The sequence below is a fragment of the Telmatherina bonti genome (assembly GCF_933228915.1).
Source record: "Telmatherina bonti genome assembly, chromosome: 4".
Lineage (NCBI taxonomy): Eukaryota > Metazoa > Chordata > Actinopteri > Atheriniformes > Telmatherinidae > Telmatherina > Telmatherina bonti.
In genome coordinates this window covers 22,276,501-22,291,935 of record NC_136622.1, presented here as the reverse complement: position 1 = coordinate 22,291,935, position 15,435 = coordinate 22,276,501, and the positions used below count along the sequence as shown (strand labels likewise).

Sequence of the window (15,435 nt, the reverse complement as noted above, 5' to 3'; positions counted from 1 at the left end):
AGCGCGCGAGACACAAAATCCCACACTTTCTCACGAGAGGACGATGAACCACTTCACGTTCAGTGCATGTGTGTACTAGTGCACTCTGTGGTGCGCCTGTAACCTTCTGAAATTCTAAATAATCCAAGGTAATCAAGATTGAAGACGTACAGGTATAAGTTAAAGTTATTATTAAGTTATTATTATTATCTACGGTTTTCAGAGTGCTTTGGTTACCGGTAAAGCTATAAAATGCACTAGTTTGATTCATTTTCTAACACAGCAAAAGTAGTTTACATGTTACCATGGATACCAACTGTGGACATCCAAACAAGAACCGAAGTGGAGTGACATGATTCACTGCCAATAAGAAAAGTAATTTGAGTAAAATCGGTGCGTCAAAATAAACATAGCTTTAAATGAGAAATATCTGATTGTTTTTCATGGATAGTTTATCTTTAAACAGCTTTTTTTAGTTAATATTATAGACAATGTTTGTCGGTACACGGTCATTCATTTTACAATCAGCTTTTACAGCAATTTCTCACACTATCGTGATACGTTTTTACAACGTAAAAATGTATCACTGCCCATTTCTTCTCTGTACGCCATTTACTCACACTTATTAATAGGGCTGTGGCGATATCTTTTTGTCCCGATTTGATTCTGATTTTTTTGGGTGGCGATTCGATTTAAATTGAGATTCTCACAATTCTTCAATATTGTTTTTTTGTTGTTGTTGTTGTTGTTGTTGTTGTTTTTGTTTTTGTTTTTGTAGATAAAAAAAAAAAGTGTAAAACTAGATTTTCCTCGTAATTTTTCTTGATTTCAATTGGGGAAAACAACACAGTAGCCAGATCATCATTCTGCTGCTATAATGCCCAAGAAGACAAGTTAAAAGATTAAAAACAAAACAAAACAAAAAAATTACAAAAAAAATATTGTAATGGACTATTTTTATTTATTTGGAAAAAAAAATATTTTAAAACAAAAAAATAGATTTTAAAATTGTGACGCAAAAAAAAGAAAAAAAAAACAGATTTTCGATTTTTCCACCCCTACTTATTAACTAGTAACATAGTTACAGCGTTTAAAAAGTAAGTAGCTTTTACGGAACGCAGCTTTTATTACAATTACCATCAGGGCTTATAAATAATGTTGTAATTTTGTCTCTCCAGAAACTGAATAAACTAGGCTATAAACATGTACAAAGTGGACTTGGACCAGTCCATGGAAAAGGCTTCAGAGAGGCGAAGGTCTGCTGAAACAGCACGCAAAGCGCGCATTTTCAACACAAGGCAACGCGTGATGGGAGTGGACCTCGATGCTCTGAACCAACAAGTCCGAGAAAAAGAGCGTCTGCAAAACACAGAGAAACAACGGGACAAAGCTTTTGGTAAATTATATAGAGGCAGTTTATTCTAATTTAGACCCTTCATATTTGTGAAGTGTCATTTCACCAGTGATCACCAAAAGTATAATCTCTATGCATTTTAGATGTGCTGAGAATATGCCGAGACAAAGTAGTTGTGCAACAGGACATGAATGAAAAAGAGAGGCGCAAAGCTCTGCACAAGGACTTGTCCCAGCACTGGTCCTCACAGCAATGTGACCCTGTTGAGGCTGATATGAAAGGTGGCCTGAAGGGGGCAGTCAAGATCACCATACCAGAAGCTGATTTGGGGCCTTCCAGTATGCATATCTTTCAGGTAGACTTACTGCATGAGGCAGCTGTATTGTGTGCTTCAAAGACCAGCAGCCTATAACCCAGTTAATAGTTAATTAAACAAGCAAATTACCCCTGGAGCACCGTGTCCTTGTTTCATATACAGGGAGAAGATATTGGATGGGAGGAAAGGAGGAAAGAAAAACAGAAAAAGGCAGAAAGAGATCTGCTGGCACAGATGGATGAAAATAAAAGAAGACAAATGGAAAACAAGCAGAAAGGTGAAAAAAATCAAACATGAGCACATAAACATACACATCCACACAGCGATTACAGATGAGCATCCATGAAGCACAGCATAACTGGTGTTAATCACACACTTGCTTCATGCTTTTCTGCACAAACAATCACCCACTCCCACGCATAGCTGTATTTGCCAGTTGACTTTGATGGATGCTCATCCCCAAGAGCCTTATTGTATGTGTGTGAGTGTCACTGAAGAGCTTTGCACAATGGGTAATGGCTAATGCAGGTGTTAAAAAAAACACAACACATTATTTCCAATCCACATGTGCTTCAGAGATGCTGGTGCACAAAACGCTGCTGCTTCAAGACCAAAGAGGCATTGAGCAGGCTGCATTAGAGGAGGAGATGAAAAAAACTGCCCGCATCACACTGGACAACTACAACCAAGCTCTGGTACAGAATACACATGCACACACACAGATGGACATACACGTGCTCATACACCCGTCCCACTGATGCAAACCAGTGGGATTTTAAATCATCACAGGGTATTTTCAGGTGGGAATTTTAAATTAGAATTACAAACTAAAAATGTTAAGTGATGCATACACACACTTGGCACAGACAGGCAGCAGTCATGTCATTTGGTGCCAAAACAACATGGATGGTTAAACTGCTTTGATGTATGCATTGGATCTGGCGGTTTAAAAGCCCTCATTTAGCTTTTGCCTCATTTGTCTGAATGCACTTGTCTGAATTCCCAGCTGGGAGGGATCATTGTAAATCCCTCAGATCTGGATATATCTCATAATGACTATGTGGTTTCCTTAATAACCACTCAAATAAATGATGCACAACAAAATACAACTGACTGAGTAAATCTCTTAGGAGGACATGCAGCATATGGCTGATTCTTCGCTCTGAAGTAACTACATTTTAGAGTTTTGTTAGGCTCCCACTGTTTTAATTATTGCTTTAATCAATGGACTCTGCCTGGGTCTCATCATATGTTGCTCCCACAGGCTGCAGAGCAAGCAGAAAACCTTGCGTATCAACACAGGAAAGAGGACAGGGAGAATCTTGCAGAGATGCAGCATATATTGACATCAGACATGATGACAGAGTGTGCAGAGGCAGCAGAGAGAGAAGTGGGAGATGGGAGGCTGCCACAGATTGTACCAGACAGGTGGAAGGGGATGAGACCAGAGCAGCTGAGTACCATCTACAGGGAGCAAGAACAACAGCGCCTTGAGAGACAGGTACCTCAGTCAGTCTAAAACACATTGTATGTTCCATAACTGTTTGAATAGTCCATGCTAAAGGTTGCATACTTTTCCACATGTAGTTGTGTTTTTTTCTCTGTTTGTCTTCCATTTGTGTCCATGTCTACACAGTTTGCTTCCAGCTTTACCAACCCTCAGCTTGCTTTTTTAACTGAATATCTGATGGTAGAACTTTTATTTACTGTTTTTACTTTACAATTAAGTCTCATCTTCCCTTAAGTCTGTGCTGGTTAATGGCCATAATGTAAAAAACTGTGTTCCAAATTATTATAAATGATGAATTTCAGTTTATTAAGCTTTAAAAAACATATGAACATTGTACTGCAGTTTCCATGGAGAAAAAGAAGAATGTTTCCATAAAACAAAGGTGGAAAATAGTGGTATGTTTTGTGTAACAATGGAAAATCTTTTTGAGATTCTAAAATTTTGTGACTCAGAGAGCAAACAAGGTCATTCAGACAAAGGCAGATCAAGTAAAGTCTCTGTCAGGCAGATGCACCGTTTTAAGACGACAAGCCATTAAAAGCCACCAATGAGCAACAAGCAGGTATTTTAAGCTCAATGGAAAAATGAACACACCCACCAATGTAGAAGGAGAAGAGGTCAGCTTCATAGACTTCCTTGCACTGCAATACTGAACAAGTCTGTCCATAAAGCTGGCGTCCTCTCCCTCCACATTGGCAAGAAAGTCCCGTCTGTATCCTCAATCACCACTAAATGGACCAAAAACTTGGAAGTTTGCTCCACAAAATGGGCAAAATATTTCTGCTGACTAAGCTGCTCGCTGATCTTCTTTGCTACTGAGTTGTTGTCTGTTTATACTGTCTTTTCCCCACTCCCAACATCATTGCTGGGTCATGTCAGTGTAATTTGTTTTTCCAGAACTTGTAGAAGTGTTTTGCAAGAAGTAAAACTGTAACAGTATTTAAAGAGAGTATAAAGATGCTTTGTCGTTGGTACAAGTGTTTTGGCAATGTATTTAGAACTTTGTAAAAGTTTTGCATCCAGGATTGTAAAAGTTTTGTATGTTTAGTACAGTTTTTTTTTCTGAAATATAAAGTTGTTTTTGCTGTATTTTAGTTTTATACATGTTTGTATGATGTAAATGTGTATTCTGAAAGTATAAAAGTGTTTCACTTGATGTAATATTGTTTTGCACTTCCTGTACTTTAGAAACAACGTGATGCTGAAAGGATTCAGGCTGCAGCTTGGGACCTCCAGCTTCTGAACCTGTCCAGAAAAACAGAGGAGGAGGAGAGGAGAGCAGCGGAGCTGAGGAGAGAGCAAAGAATTCTGGTTGACCAGTTCAACATGCAGCTTGCCAGAGAGCAGCAGGAACAGTGAGCATCACATGCACACACACACTAATTAGGCATACTTGGCTTGTAAATGTACTTTAAACTTTCAGGGAATTGTTTTATATTTAACTTACTTATTTTGTGTGAATTTATGTTTCTGCCACAGTCAGGAGTTTGTGAATAAGAAGCTATATACCAACAAACTAACCAAGGACTACTTCAACCAGTTCAACACCAGTTCCCGCTGACCACCTGTCATCACCAGCTCACCTTCTGGCAAAAGAGTCCTGTCATCACATGATGGTACTTGTATAATTGCAGCTTTTTTTTTTTTTTTTATGACATTTATGGCCTGATGCTGCCCAAAAAAAAAAAAAAACATTTCTTTTACAGATTGTTCCAGGTACTTTATTTTTCGCTCATATATCCAGTTACAGTGGTAGATTCATAATGCAGTTACAGTTATATTGGCCCCATCTGAGGTTCAGTTCCACTCAATTCCTGTCGAAAACACACAGCATCATTGTGCGAAATAGTGCACCCAACACTACAAAGAGGCACATCATCTCCGGCAGTGGCACATACTCACTACCCCTCCATGTCCCCCCTGTTTTCTCTTACGCCTACTCAACCACTGTTTTTCATCTGTTTGCTTTTGAGAAGTTGCTTTCAAACAAACCAGTTGACTCTAAAAAGATTTTTCTCTTAGCTATAAAAAAAAGAAAAACTGAACAGCAACAACAGTGGAAAAACAAAAAGACAACATCCTCTCATTTTCCCACAAAACAGGGAAAGCAAATGAGTGGCAGGCGAGTGAGTATCTGTGTGTACACGCATTAGTCATTCAAAGCTGACATTTGCCCCAAACACTGACAAACACAGATGTTCAGCAGTAGATAGGTGAGTTAGAATATCAGCATATTTTGCATCATTCCTGTATGAAAATAGTTTTTCTTCTTTAGATTGACCTGAGTGTGTCTGTTTAACCAAAAACAAGGAGAGTTACACACAACTCCGTTAATGCTTCTGGCCTGTGGACATCCTACTTCCTTCGGGACTGTGAGGTGACGTTTGGCCAGAAGCGAGCTTTTATTTGAACAGGGAGAGCACTAACTGGCTTACTGCATAACTGCAAACTCCACAGATATTCACTGCACTGCAACGCATCGCTGAATGATTATGTGCATAAACACAAACTCAGTTTTCTGTGTGATGTACCTACTTTCACTAATGACACTAACGTACTTTTTTTTTCAATTGTTTTTATAGTTGTAAACATCTACAGAACAATGGGAAATTTTCTCTTTTTTTTTTTTTTTTTTTGTTTTTCCTCGGCTATGAACTATTCTTGCTACAGCCAAACCTCACTGCAATCATTTGTCAAAAAATGCAAAGTTTGAATTCAGAGAAATATCACAGAAGAAGAAGAAAAATTTACAAGTGAAACATTTCAAGGTGAAATTCCGTCTTTTAAACCTGCCCATTTTTCTATCAAACATGATTCTTTGAGGGTTGTATTTACATTCTGTGGGGAGGGGGGGGGGTCATTTCTGAGTTACTTAAACATACGTTATCTCTCCAAAGTCTTGTTGCTCAGATCAAAATCAAATAAATATAACATCTGCCTCACCTTGAAAAGAATACATTCTTTAGTAGAAATACCATCATACATGAACTGGCTTTCATTACACCTGTCTTCAATATTAAGCTTGCATCAGTAAAAGTTTAAAAATAAAATTTGAGAGAGCATTTGACCACAAGACTCCACTCTCTGATCTGTTATATACTGCTTCTCAATACAATTGTGTGTTATGAGATGGACAGGTATGAAAAGATTGTTAATTAGACACAACAATGTTTTAATACAGTGTATAAAGAGACAAAGACAGTTACAGAAAGCTACACATAGGTCTCGACACCAAAAATTACAATTTCATTTCCAATAATGACATTACACTTCTGGTGGGAAGGCGAGATTGTAATGACATCAGTCTGGTGCAGATGCAGACCCAGCAGGCACAGGAACTTATCAGGAGCATGTACATATCTATAATACTGTATTATGGCTGAATAGATAGATGTAGATGCAGCTATATACACCAGGTGCTACTCAGCATTTTCACTGCAAGTTCCGCTGAAACGTGACTTCGTTTGAATTTCATGGAAACGTCTCGATGAAAAATGCAACGAGAAGTCAGAGGCTTTTATATAAACAGCGTCGAAAACAGTATGAAAAATATGGTTAAAGAAATAATGGCAGGTAATAAAAATGTGTGTTTTTTAACAGTTGTAAAAAAAAATAAAATAAAAATGTCACTGGCAAGTACAATCTGAGACATTAAATAGCAACGGACATACAAAATGATATGAAATAATATCAGACATAATAAATTCAAGACTCGTTATAGCATCATATGCTGTCTGCTTCCCCTACACTGGGCTCCATCACCGTCCTCCACGTTTAATTAATGCACTACTCTGCGTCTCCATACCACCTCAACTACATGTACAACATTCTGTCTAGATGTTTCTGTAGCACTGCTTGCTGAGAGAAAAAAGAAATGAAGGGTAGAAATAAACATTTAAGCTTGTTGTAAACTGCAGATAAAGGAAATGGGAGGGGAAAGTCAGGCTTGTGTCACATGGTCCCTTATTTTGGACACTCCTTTGGTTGAAATCGTCCAATCAGTCAGATGACTGCTAAGAGCATCTGATAAGTCGCTGTATAATTGCGTAATGAATGTCAAAATACAGATCAGCAAGTCGGAAAGGAGCAGAAGCGTACGGGCACATACGTGCTGACATATTTTGGTCTGATGGTCCCAGGTGGATAGTGGGGGTTAATCAAGGATGGTGACTGAGTTTGGCATGCCATTGGTTGCAGGGGAGAAGGTTGTGAGGTTGAGCGGGGAGTTTTCCGGCAGGCCGTTGAACCCTTCCTGACCGTCACTGACCAGAGACTCGTCCAGGTTGAGCTCCGTGGTTATGACACTGCTGCCATTGAAGTCCAGGTTGTCCTCGCTGCACAGCTTGCTTGCTTCACACAAGGACGGCTGGCTGGCTGTCCGCTTCTCCTCAAGATCACTGCAGTGGGTGACAGCAGAGGTCAGAAGCAAGAAGTACAGTGAGGTTGAAGAAAAGAATGTTAGAATCATCATAAGACTTAAAAAAAATTTAAATCTATGACGATTTGATGACATCTTTTGACAAAAACCTCAAAGTAACAGGTGATCTCATGCTGGTAAGTAAGCTGAAAATATCTCAAACTAGTCTAATTACTAAACAGCGTACAAGTAAGACAGAGCAGGAGGATAACAAAAGACCGGGTGAAACTCATCACAGCATACCTTTCTAGAGATCTGCAAAGCAGGGAAGGCATCAGAGGAAACAAAGGACAAAGAAAGGAGCAGAAAGGATTAGGAGAACCCAACAGTGCAGAGGGAATCAGGGATATGGAGAGAATTTAAACATTCCACGGCGACACAGTGGAAAATCATTTGACAAACCTGTATTCCCCAAAAGTTTCATCCTTCATTGGTCGAGCTTCTGAGTCCATTGGACCCTCTTCTTTATCTTTCACTGAGAATAAAAACAGATTGTTGGATTTCATTATCGGTGAGATCTTATCATTGTTTTTCTCTACACAGCCACAGCGTCAGATATAATGAAACATACTATGTCAAGAGAAAGATAACATTAAGTCTGTGTATACAGAGCAAAAGAAGACTGGCTTATTTTCTTAGCTGTTATCTATTCATCTAGATTTTGCTTCCATTCACGTAGTTTAAACACCCGCTATTATTAATCTATGTACCATTTAAGTTTCACGCTGTTTATATTATAAATAAATATGACTGCGTATTGTGTATAATTAATGGGTTCTTGAAAGTCTCTGGCTTTAGATCTGGTGTTTTACGCTGTTCAGTCTGACAGGAGACACCTGTCTTTTTCAGATATTCTTCTGCTGTTCATTCATTCACACACATTTCTCTCATTGCAGGCCAGAGTCTTGCCTGAAGGTGCGAGCTTATATCAACACATGACTGAAGCAAAAGTTTGTGGGCAGATGTACGCTAAATGAATTAGACAATTAATTGGAAGTGAGACCACTTTGAGGGTTATAGGTATTGAAAATGTTTTGGAAGTATTTTCCAGTCAGAATAATCTTGTTAACATTACTTCTTTTTCACACGACACTGTCAGACAGCTTGATGGCAGGTAACTGGTCAGTGTGACTCACTTGTGAAGGCTTTGAAGCAGAAAAAATGTATAATTCTACCAACAGTTTCACAGAAGCATACTTGCCTGAGTACTTCCCCCCTTTACTCCTCTTGATGAAGCAGAGGATGAGCAGGATCAACAACAGCAGCACGATCGCACTCACGAGGCCGATGAACCAACCCTGTGTTGCAAAGTTTTGCTGCATCTCCGCCATCTCTTCAGCAGCAAAACGAAAGGAGAGATGTTTTTTATTAAAGTAAAAGGTAAAAGCAAGAAGAGATGGTAAAAAAGGAAAATACAAGATTTATAAGAATCTGCAGCATACAAGACGCAGCATAATGCATTCTAGTAAGGTGGCATTTCACCAGGGAACAAAGTACACAGCAAATTACAGCAAACACACAAGTAATGGATCATTTAAATGGCTAACTGAGCTCTCATCCCACAAAACACTTTGAAAGCACTTCACAAGCAAAAAGAATGAACAGCGAGGCACTCTCTCCTCTCCAGGCTTTATATTTAGACATGGGAACCCCAGAGGAAGGAGCAGAGGAGATGAAAGAAAGGAGAATGAATGAAGCCAGAGTGCTACCTGTTCCTACTGTGTCTATGTCATGTTCCCAGAATGAATTGTTCCTGTAAATGAAGCGTAGAAGATACTGAGAGCCAGGACTTAAGCCCTGCAGCTGGTAGAAGGACTGAGCTGAGTTCAGCTTCTCCGACTTCTTCCATTTACTGCCACCTGCTAAAACAAAATATGAACCTCAGTTTATTTTTTGCTGCCTGACCAGCCTTACTACAGTGAGCTTATCTTATGTATATATATCAGTGTGTGTGTTATACCATTTTTGTTGCGGTAATAAATCTCAAAGTCAACACTCCTGTGTCTCTTCTTGGCAATCCAGCTGACATTAACTGAGTTTTCCCCCGGAGACAGGCTGATATTGCTAGGAGGTTCTGCAATGCATTTAGGCGAAAATTGGAGTTTACAATGTGATACAATCTCACCATGAGTGTCATAATGGTAACAATAAAAACCCAAACAAATACCTCCATCTAGAGTGGTGGCACCCGTCACTATTATGGGCTCCCCCTCTCCAGCCTCGGTTTGCCCCATCAGGTAGAAGCGGTAGTGGCTGTGACGGTCCAGCCCCTTCAGGGTGAAGTGGGTGACTGTGGGATTATTTATTGTCTCTCTCTGCATGAAGCTGTCATCTGTCTCTGTAACTGAGCACAGAAGAGCCAGAAAGACATTCAGTTGCTGTTTGACTGTCAGCATTTTTGTCTGTCAGGAACAGTAAAGATGCAATGACAACTTGAATTGTTTGGTATTATTCCAACAATTCATTTTTATACATTACAGAAGCCCTCACGAAATCCAAGGTTTTACAGTGGACAGGCAAGGGTTAAATATATGCAACACTCACTGCGTTGGTATTGTAGTAAGAATCCAGTAAGGATTCCATTGGGCTGGGCTGGAGGCGTCCACCGCAGAGTCATCTCTGTCTCTGATGGGCTATCTAGGACCAGGGACGTGGGAGGTCCAGGTGCTATCAGGAACACAAAAACATGATGACATTATGCTCCTATTAAAGGCGATGTGTTGTATTGTTATGATCTAACACAAGCATGTTTTTCACAATTCTCCTCTACATCCCATCTCAGCTGTCTCCTTCTAAGTCTCTGTAACTTCCTTTCTGTTCATAAACCTGTCCACATGCTTTGTCTTTCACTTCCTCCATGTCATTCATGCTTCCTATTCCTCCATCCCCTTTTCTTTTTTCCTCACCTCCCTCCTCAGTTTTGAAAGACAGCTCCTGAGAGAGGGGTCCCTCTCCCTTTTTGTTGAAAACAGCCATAGCCAGGACATAGTGGGAATACGGTCTGAGATTACTGATGATCTTCTTCATGTCATGGGGCCCAGCCTCCACCACCACAGTGTTCTCCGGCTCCCTAGACCTACGGCCTCGGTGGTGGTCCCTGGAACCCGTTCTGGTCAGGTGTATCTGGTGTCACAAAACAGTCACAAAAGGGACAAAAAAAAGAAAATCCAGGGTTAGATTTTTTTAAGTATTTTCTTATTATCTTCAAATAATGAGTGTACTGAGTGATGTAGTTATACATTTTTCCATGTAAAGACCAAAACTGACCCTCTTAAAGGTGAATTTATGACTGCTAAGTTCATAAAATATCAAAGCCCAAAATCAAAAGTAGAGAAAGGAAAACTGTGCTTTAACAGCATTTAACCTAAACTAAACATTTCTAAAACAAAAACAAGATTCCACATATGTAAAACCCAATAAGGCTCATTCAGGAGCAGAGTAGATACAGGAGCAGCACCTTGTATCCCAGCAGGTGTCCTCTGACCGTCTTTTTGTCTATAGGTGCCCAGGCCACTTTGATTGTAGTGCTGTTCAATTCCTCAATGCCCACATCCATCGGAGCTTCGAGGGGAACTGACAGACAACGCAACATACTATAATTGTTATCCTCATTTTCTGCTGCCTAAGGTATGAAACAGAAATATATCTCCAGTTAATAGTTTATAGCTGTTTAACATTTTTTTTTTTTTTACCATCCTCTCCAGAGTAGCCAATCACAGGATCTGGTTCAGGTCCGTCATCTATTCCATTGACAGCCTGAACTTTAATTTCAAAGGCGGAGAAGTTTCCAACATCATAGAGGATGAATGGTGGTGCTGTTGTGTCACTGATGTGCCATTTAGGCCCGCTGCCAACTGCTTTCCTCCATTGCACCTTGTACTTGAAGTCAGGTCCATTGAAGTCCCTTTTGTCCATTTTCTGCAACCACAGTAAAAGCAGGAAATGAACCGAAATATATTTAGAAAATAAATATTTGTATCATGAATCGCTTCAAATAAAACTTCATTTAGGTAACAGATGTACCTTCCAGGTGATGGCCAGAGTGCCTGGGTCTGTGGATTCACTTCTAACATCTTCTGGGTTGTTGTCTGGAGCTGTGTTTGATCAACAGGACAGTTTAGAGTATTTGGAGGTTTCCTGAGACACCAAAAGATTTTCACCTCAAACTATCAGGTTTTACCTTCAGCTGGTGTGATGTGGATTTCAGATGGTTTGCTGTGATCGCTTTTGCCAACATCATTGATGGCAATAACCCGGAAACGATAGGACATGTAGGGCCACAGGCGAAGGACAGCATGCTGCTTGTTTCCGCTTACTATCTCCAACTCTTCCCATCCCCTCTCTGTTGAATTTTGATCTTCAAACTCTACCACGAACTCTGTAGAGGTAAAGCAACAGAGAAAGGTCAGAGGGAAAAATGGATCAAGACTTGGTTTTAGGGTTAGGTTTAGAGGTAGGGTTTGGCATTTAGTTGTGATAAAGATGAAGGTAAAGGGAAAGGAATGTTGTTGAAGTGTTTACATGGGGATAGAGAAACAAACATGCGTGCATGTCTAACAAACCTTGTACAGGGCTCTTGTGATCGTCTCCAGGAGTCCAGCTGAGGGTAACTGAACGATGCTTTGGATTAGTGATCTGGAGGAGCCTGGGCGGGTCTGGACGGTCTGAGTAAAACACCAATGTTTTTCTTATCATTCTGCAACATACAGCTCTGCTGTTTATTGTAGATGTTGTTACGTACTCTTTGAGCTTCAGCTCTTACCACATAAGGTGAGATTGCTGCTGGCTTCAGCCATGTCCAGCGAAGTGATGACCTGACAGGTGTACACACCCTCATCTGCTAGCTCCACATTTGCTATGATGAGGTTTGGACCTTCAAATGTGTATCTGTAAAAAAAAACAAAAAAAACAACAGCAGTATTATGAACCTAATATTCTATTTAATTATGATTACAATTTATAGATAGTATGCCTTTCCGTGTCATCTCATCAACTTCCTTCATAATTCAGTCACCACAAAAAAAAAACAAAAACAAAGAGATGAAGATCTATAAATGGTTAATGTGTGCAGCTGAAGATAATTGTGGCACTGATATCTGGTCGTGCAGTTGCATTCAAGAGAATGCTGTCAACAAGCAAATGAATCGTATCCTTATCAAGTTTCTTTACTATTGAGTTTCAGTCTCACTTTTCATCACTGTGGGATTCAAACAGCTTCTGGTCATTCTTCCTCCACTGAATGAGCGGTAGGCTAAGATTGGTGTCGACAAGCGCCACACATGTGAAGACTGCTGTGCTTCCAGGCTGAACCTTTTGAGGCTGTGGTGGTGTAAGAATCACTGTCCTATCTGGAGGAGAAAGTGAGGGGACGTGAAAAGGTTGGCAGGAGTCACAAATAATATAAGTAGCTAAGGGACTCGGTTAGTGTGGTTGTGTATGTGTGTCTCACTCACTGAAAATCTCCAGCTCAACACTGATTGACAAGTTAGTGGCTTCCACGTTGCAGGTGTAGAGGCCCTTATCGTCATGAGTTACATTAGAGATCTCAAGGCCCCCATTGGCAAGTGGGTTAACTCTAGGGTCAGCCAGAAGGGACAGCCCTCTCTCCCTAAATTAAGGCACAAACACACACACATTCACACATCAGAAACTTGGCAAGTATAGTGCAAAACAATGTTTTTCAATTTATACTGATGAATTCACCAGTTTAAATGCCACTTTGTGTCTTTACATTCATGAAAAAAAAGACACAGATTAAGCTTGAGCGGATGCATGCCACAGTTAAAAGACGCCGGCATTTGGCTGCAAGTTTATGTATATGAAGATCAACCTTTGCAGCATCATAAACTTTGTGGAGCAGAATATGAAAACTTGCCATAAATTTAAGGATACTCCAGACAAACCTGCAGTCATCTGCCTTACCATACGACTTTGGGTTTAGGTGAGCCAAAGGTCTCGCACTCTAGTAAAGCCTTCTGGCCTTCAGTGTGCGAATATGTTTTTCCATCTTCACTAAGGATCACTGGAGGCAATTCTGAAATAACAGACATGTGCAGATACGAGAAACTCAATGTACACAGAAAAACAAAAATCAGTTGAATTCATGACGTGTGACAAAGAAAAACCCACCGATGACGTAGACATTGGCGTTGATGAGGATGTTTCCGTGTTTGTTCGAGGCCTTGCACTGGTAGATGGCTGTGTCTCCAAAGTTAACATCCTTTAGGATCAATGATCCACTTGCAGTTAAAGTTCGTCTCGAGTCTTCATCAGTCGCTGTTAAGGAGTTAAACTGTGTCAGTAAATCTTAAATGCCTGCAAGCCCAGGGGAGTGTTTTGAAGTTCCAGTGGGTTTATGCACTGACCTGAGAGGGGGATCCCATTGATGGTCCAGCTGATGGTAGGAGCAGGGGTGCCATCTGCCTGACAGTCCAGTCTGACAGTTTCACCAGGGGCATATAACTGACTGGTTGGCTCCTTAATCCAGTAAGGAGCAGCTACAAAGAAAACAAAGTGGAATATAGTTGAGTAATTGTGCAACAACTGTGAAAAAAAAAAAGTTTCGTCGAAAGGCGAATTGTTTAAACATTAACGATTGAGGGAGAAAGAAAATATGTCGCACTCCTTGAAAGAGTATGTGCCCAAATAAAAGCTCTTAGGATTTTAAAAAACACTTTGGGCTTATCTACTCATTCAAAAATAATGTGATGTGTTCAGTGGTTGTGAGCTTCAGACCTTCAGTGGCATTGGATTAAACATTTATTATACAAAGATAAACTTAATAAATAGTCTACATGCGCTGCCACCTTCTTTTGACCCAAACCGAGCCGTGGACTGAGCTGAAGTGAAAATATATTTAATTGTCTGACAAATCAAATTTAAAATTTTCAAAAAGCAGGATGATAATAAAGTGTCTATTGGAAATGTTATTCCCATGATAACTTATGCTTGTGTATGAGAGAAAAAAGGACATACCTTCAACGGTCAATATGTACGTGTGTGTGGCCTTCCCTTGGGTGTTTTCAGCTATACACTGGTATTCACCCCCGTCACTCTCTGAGATATTACTGAAGCGCAGACGGCGGTTAAACATGTCTTTTACGGTCCGAGACTCTGACAGCTCGCCATCCTTCTTCAACCACATCACTGTAGGGGTTGGACTGAGGAAGATGAGAATTAAAGCACAACAGGAAATCAGGAAAGATTTGTGCTGACAGAGATATGTTGCAGAGAGAGCAGAAGCAAGCAAATGGAGAGAAGTGGAAGAGGAGGAAGAGGAAGGGCATGGAAAGGGAAGATTGATTTTTAAGGAGCAGCTATATTTTTCTGATTGATGGAGGCGAAGGCACACATGGATGCACACACATGCACAGGCAGACACTCACAGGCCTTGGACGATGCACTCCAGCTCGACTGTCTGGCCCCTGAGGGCGTGGTGTATGCTGTGGCCTCCGGTAGGCTTCATCATTTGTGGTCTCCGGTTCCGCAGTACAGAATTGGCTGGACAAAGACAGGTGGAAATGCATAGACAAGGAGACTCATACATATGTATGGGTAATTTCCAGATTGCTGTGCTGCTGACTCAGCAGCCACTCTGTTCACTCTGATACACACCAGGATGAAGAGGGTGGACCTGAGCAGGGATTACTTTACCTCGAACAAAACATATTCTTACACACAGAGGTGTCATGTAAACATGTGCTCATCTTTCTGACCTCTAATTGGACCACAGATGTTAGCAGCCACCTCACAGTGTGAGCTGCATCTTATTACGACTGGGCTAAAAAGTTGAGGGACCCCTTGCTGGCTATGGGTCGTCCGTCGGATATGGTCACTGCTTTGGTCAACACAACATGCCC

At 40.5% G+C, this 15,435-nt stretch overlaps 2 protein-coding genes across 4 annotated transcripts in view; one reads left to right on the top strand and one right to left on the bottom strand.

Annotated features, from left to right (window-relative positions):
* Positions 1–1,182: 1,182 nt before the first annotated feature.
* On the top strand, positions 1,183–4,720 carry ribc1 (RIB43A domain with coiled-coils 1; the record flags this gene model as incomplete). The annotated part of the gene is made up of 6 exons (XM_079238501.1): positions 1,183–1,375; positions 1,477–1,688; positions 2,228–2,344; positions 2,914–3,150; positions 4,348–4,514; positions 4,639–4,720. The coding sequence occupies 6 exons, from the start codon at positions 1,183–1,185 to the stop codon at positions 4,718–4,720; spliced, it is 1,008 nt and encodes a 335-aa protein (XP_079094627.1).
* A 157-nt stretch (positions 4,721–4,877) lies between these two features.
* Positions 4,878–15,435, bottom strand: part of l1cama (L1 cell adhesion molecule, paralog a) — a 39,315-nt gene continuing 28,757 nt past the window's right edge. Inside the window, exons 7-27 of one of the 3 annotated variants that reach the window (XM_079239293.1) lie at positions 14,962–15,076; positions 14,552–14,736; positions 13,942–14,073; positions 13,706–13,852; positions 13,499–13,610; positions 13,030–13,184; positions 12,765–12,924; positions 12,339–12,463; positions 12,139–12,240; positions 11,757–11,954; positions 11,600–11,670; positions 11,269–11,494; positions 11,034–11,149; positions 10,483–10,699; positions 10,121–10,243; positions 9,744–9,920; positions 9,537–9,650; positions 9,286–9,456; positions 8,778–8,909; positions 7,979–8,051; positions 4,878–7,556 (exon numbers count right to left, since the gene is read on the bottom strand). In XM_079239293.1, coding sequence (XP_079095419.1) covers positions 7,313–7,556; positions 7,979–8,051; positions 8,778–8,909; positions 9,286–9,456; positions 9,537–9,650; positions 9,744–9,920; positions 10,121–10,243; positions 10,483–10,699; positions 11,034–11,149; positions 11,269–11,494; positions 11,600–11,670; positions 11,757–11,954; positions 12,139–12,240; positions 12,339–12,463; positions 12,765–12,924; positions 13,030–13,184; positions 13,499–13,610; positions 13,706–13,852; positions 13,942–14,073; positions 14,552–14,736; positions 14,962–15,076 — 3,095 coding nt within the window. In that variant the 3' untranslated portion in view covers positions 4,878–7,312. The remainder of the gene's footprint in view (positions 7,557–7,978; positions 8,052–8,777; positions 8,910–9,285; positions 9,457–9,536; positions 9,651–9,743; positions 9,921–10,120; positions 10,244–10,482; positions 10,700–11,033; positions 11,150–11,268; positions 11,495–11,599; positions 11,671–11,756; positions 11,955–12,138; positions 12,241–12,338; positions 12,464–12,764; positions 12,925–13,029; positions 13,185–13,498; positions 13,611–13,705; positions 13,853–13,941; positions 14,074–14,551; positions 14,737–14,961; positions 15,077–15,435) is intronic. The other 2 variants (XM_079239294.1, XM_079239295.1) reach the window with 2 other exon arrangements.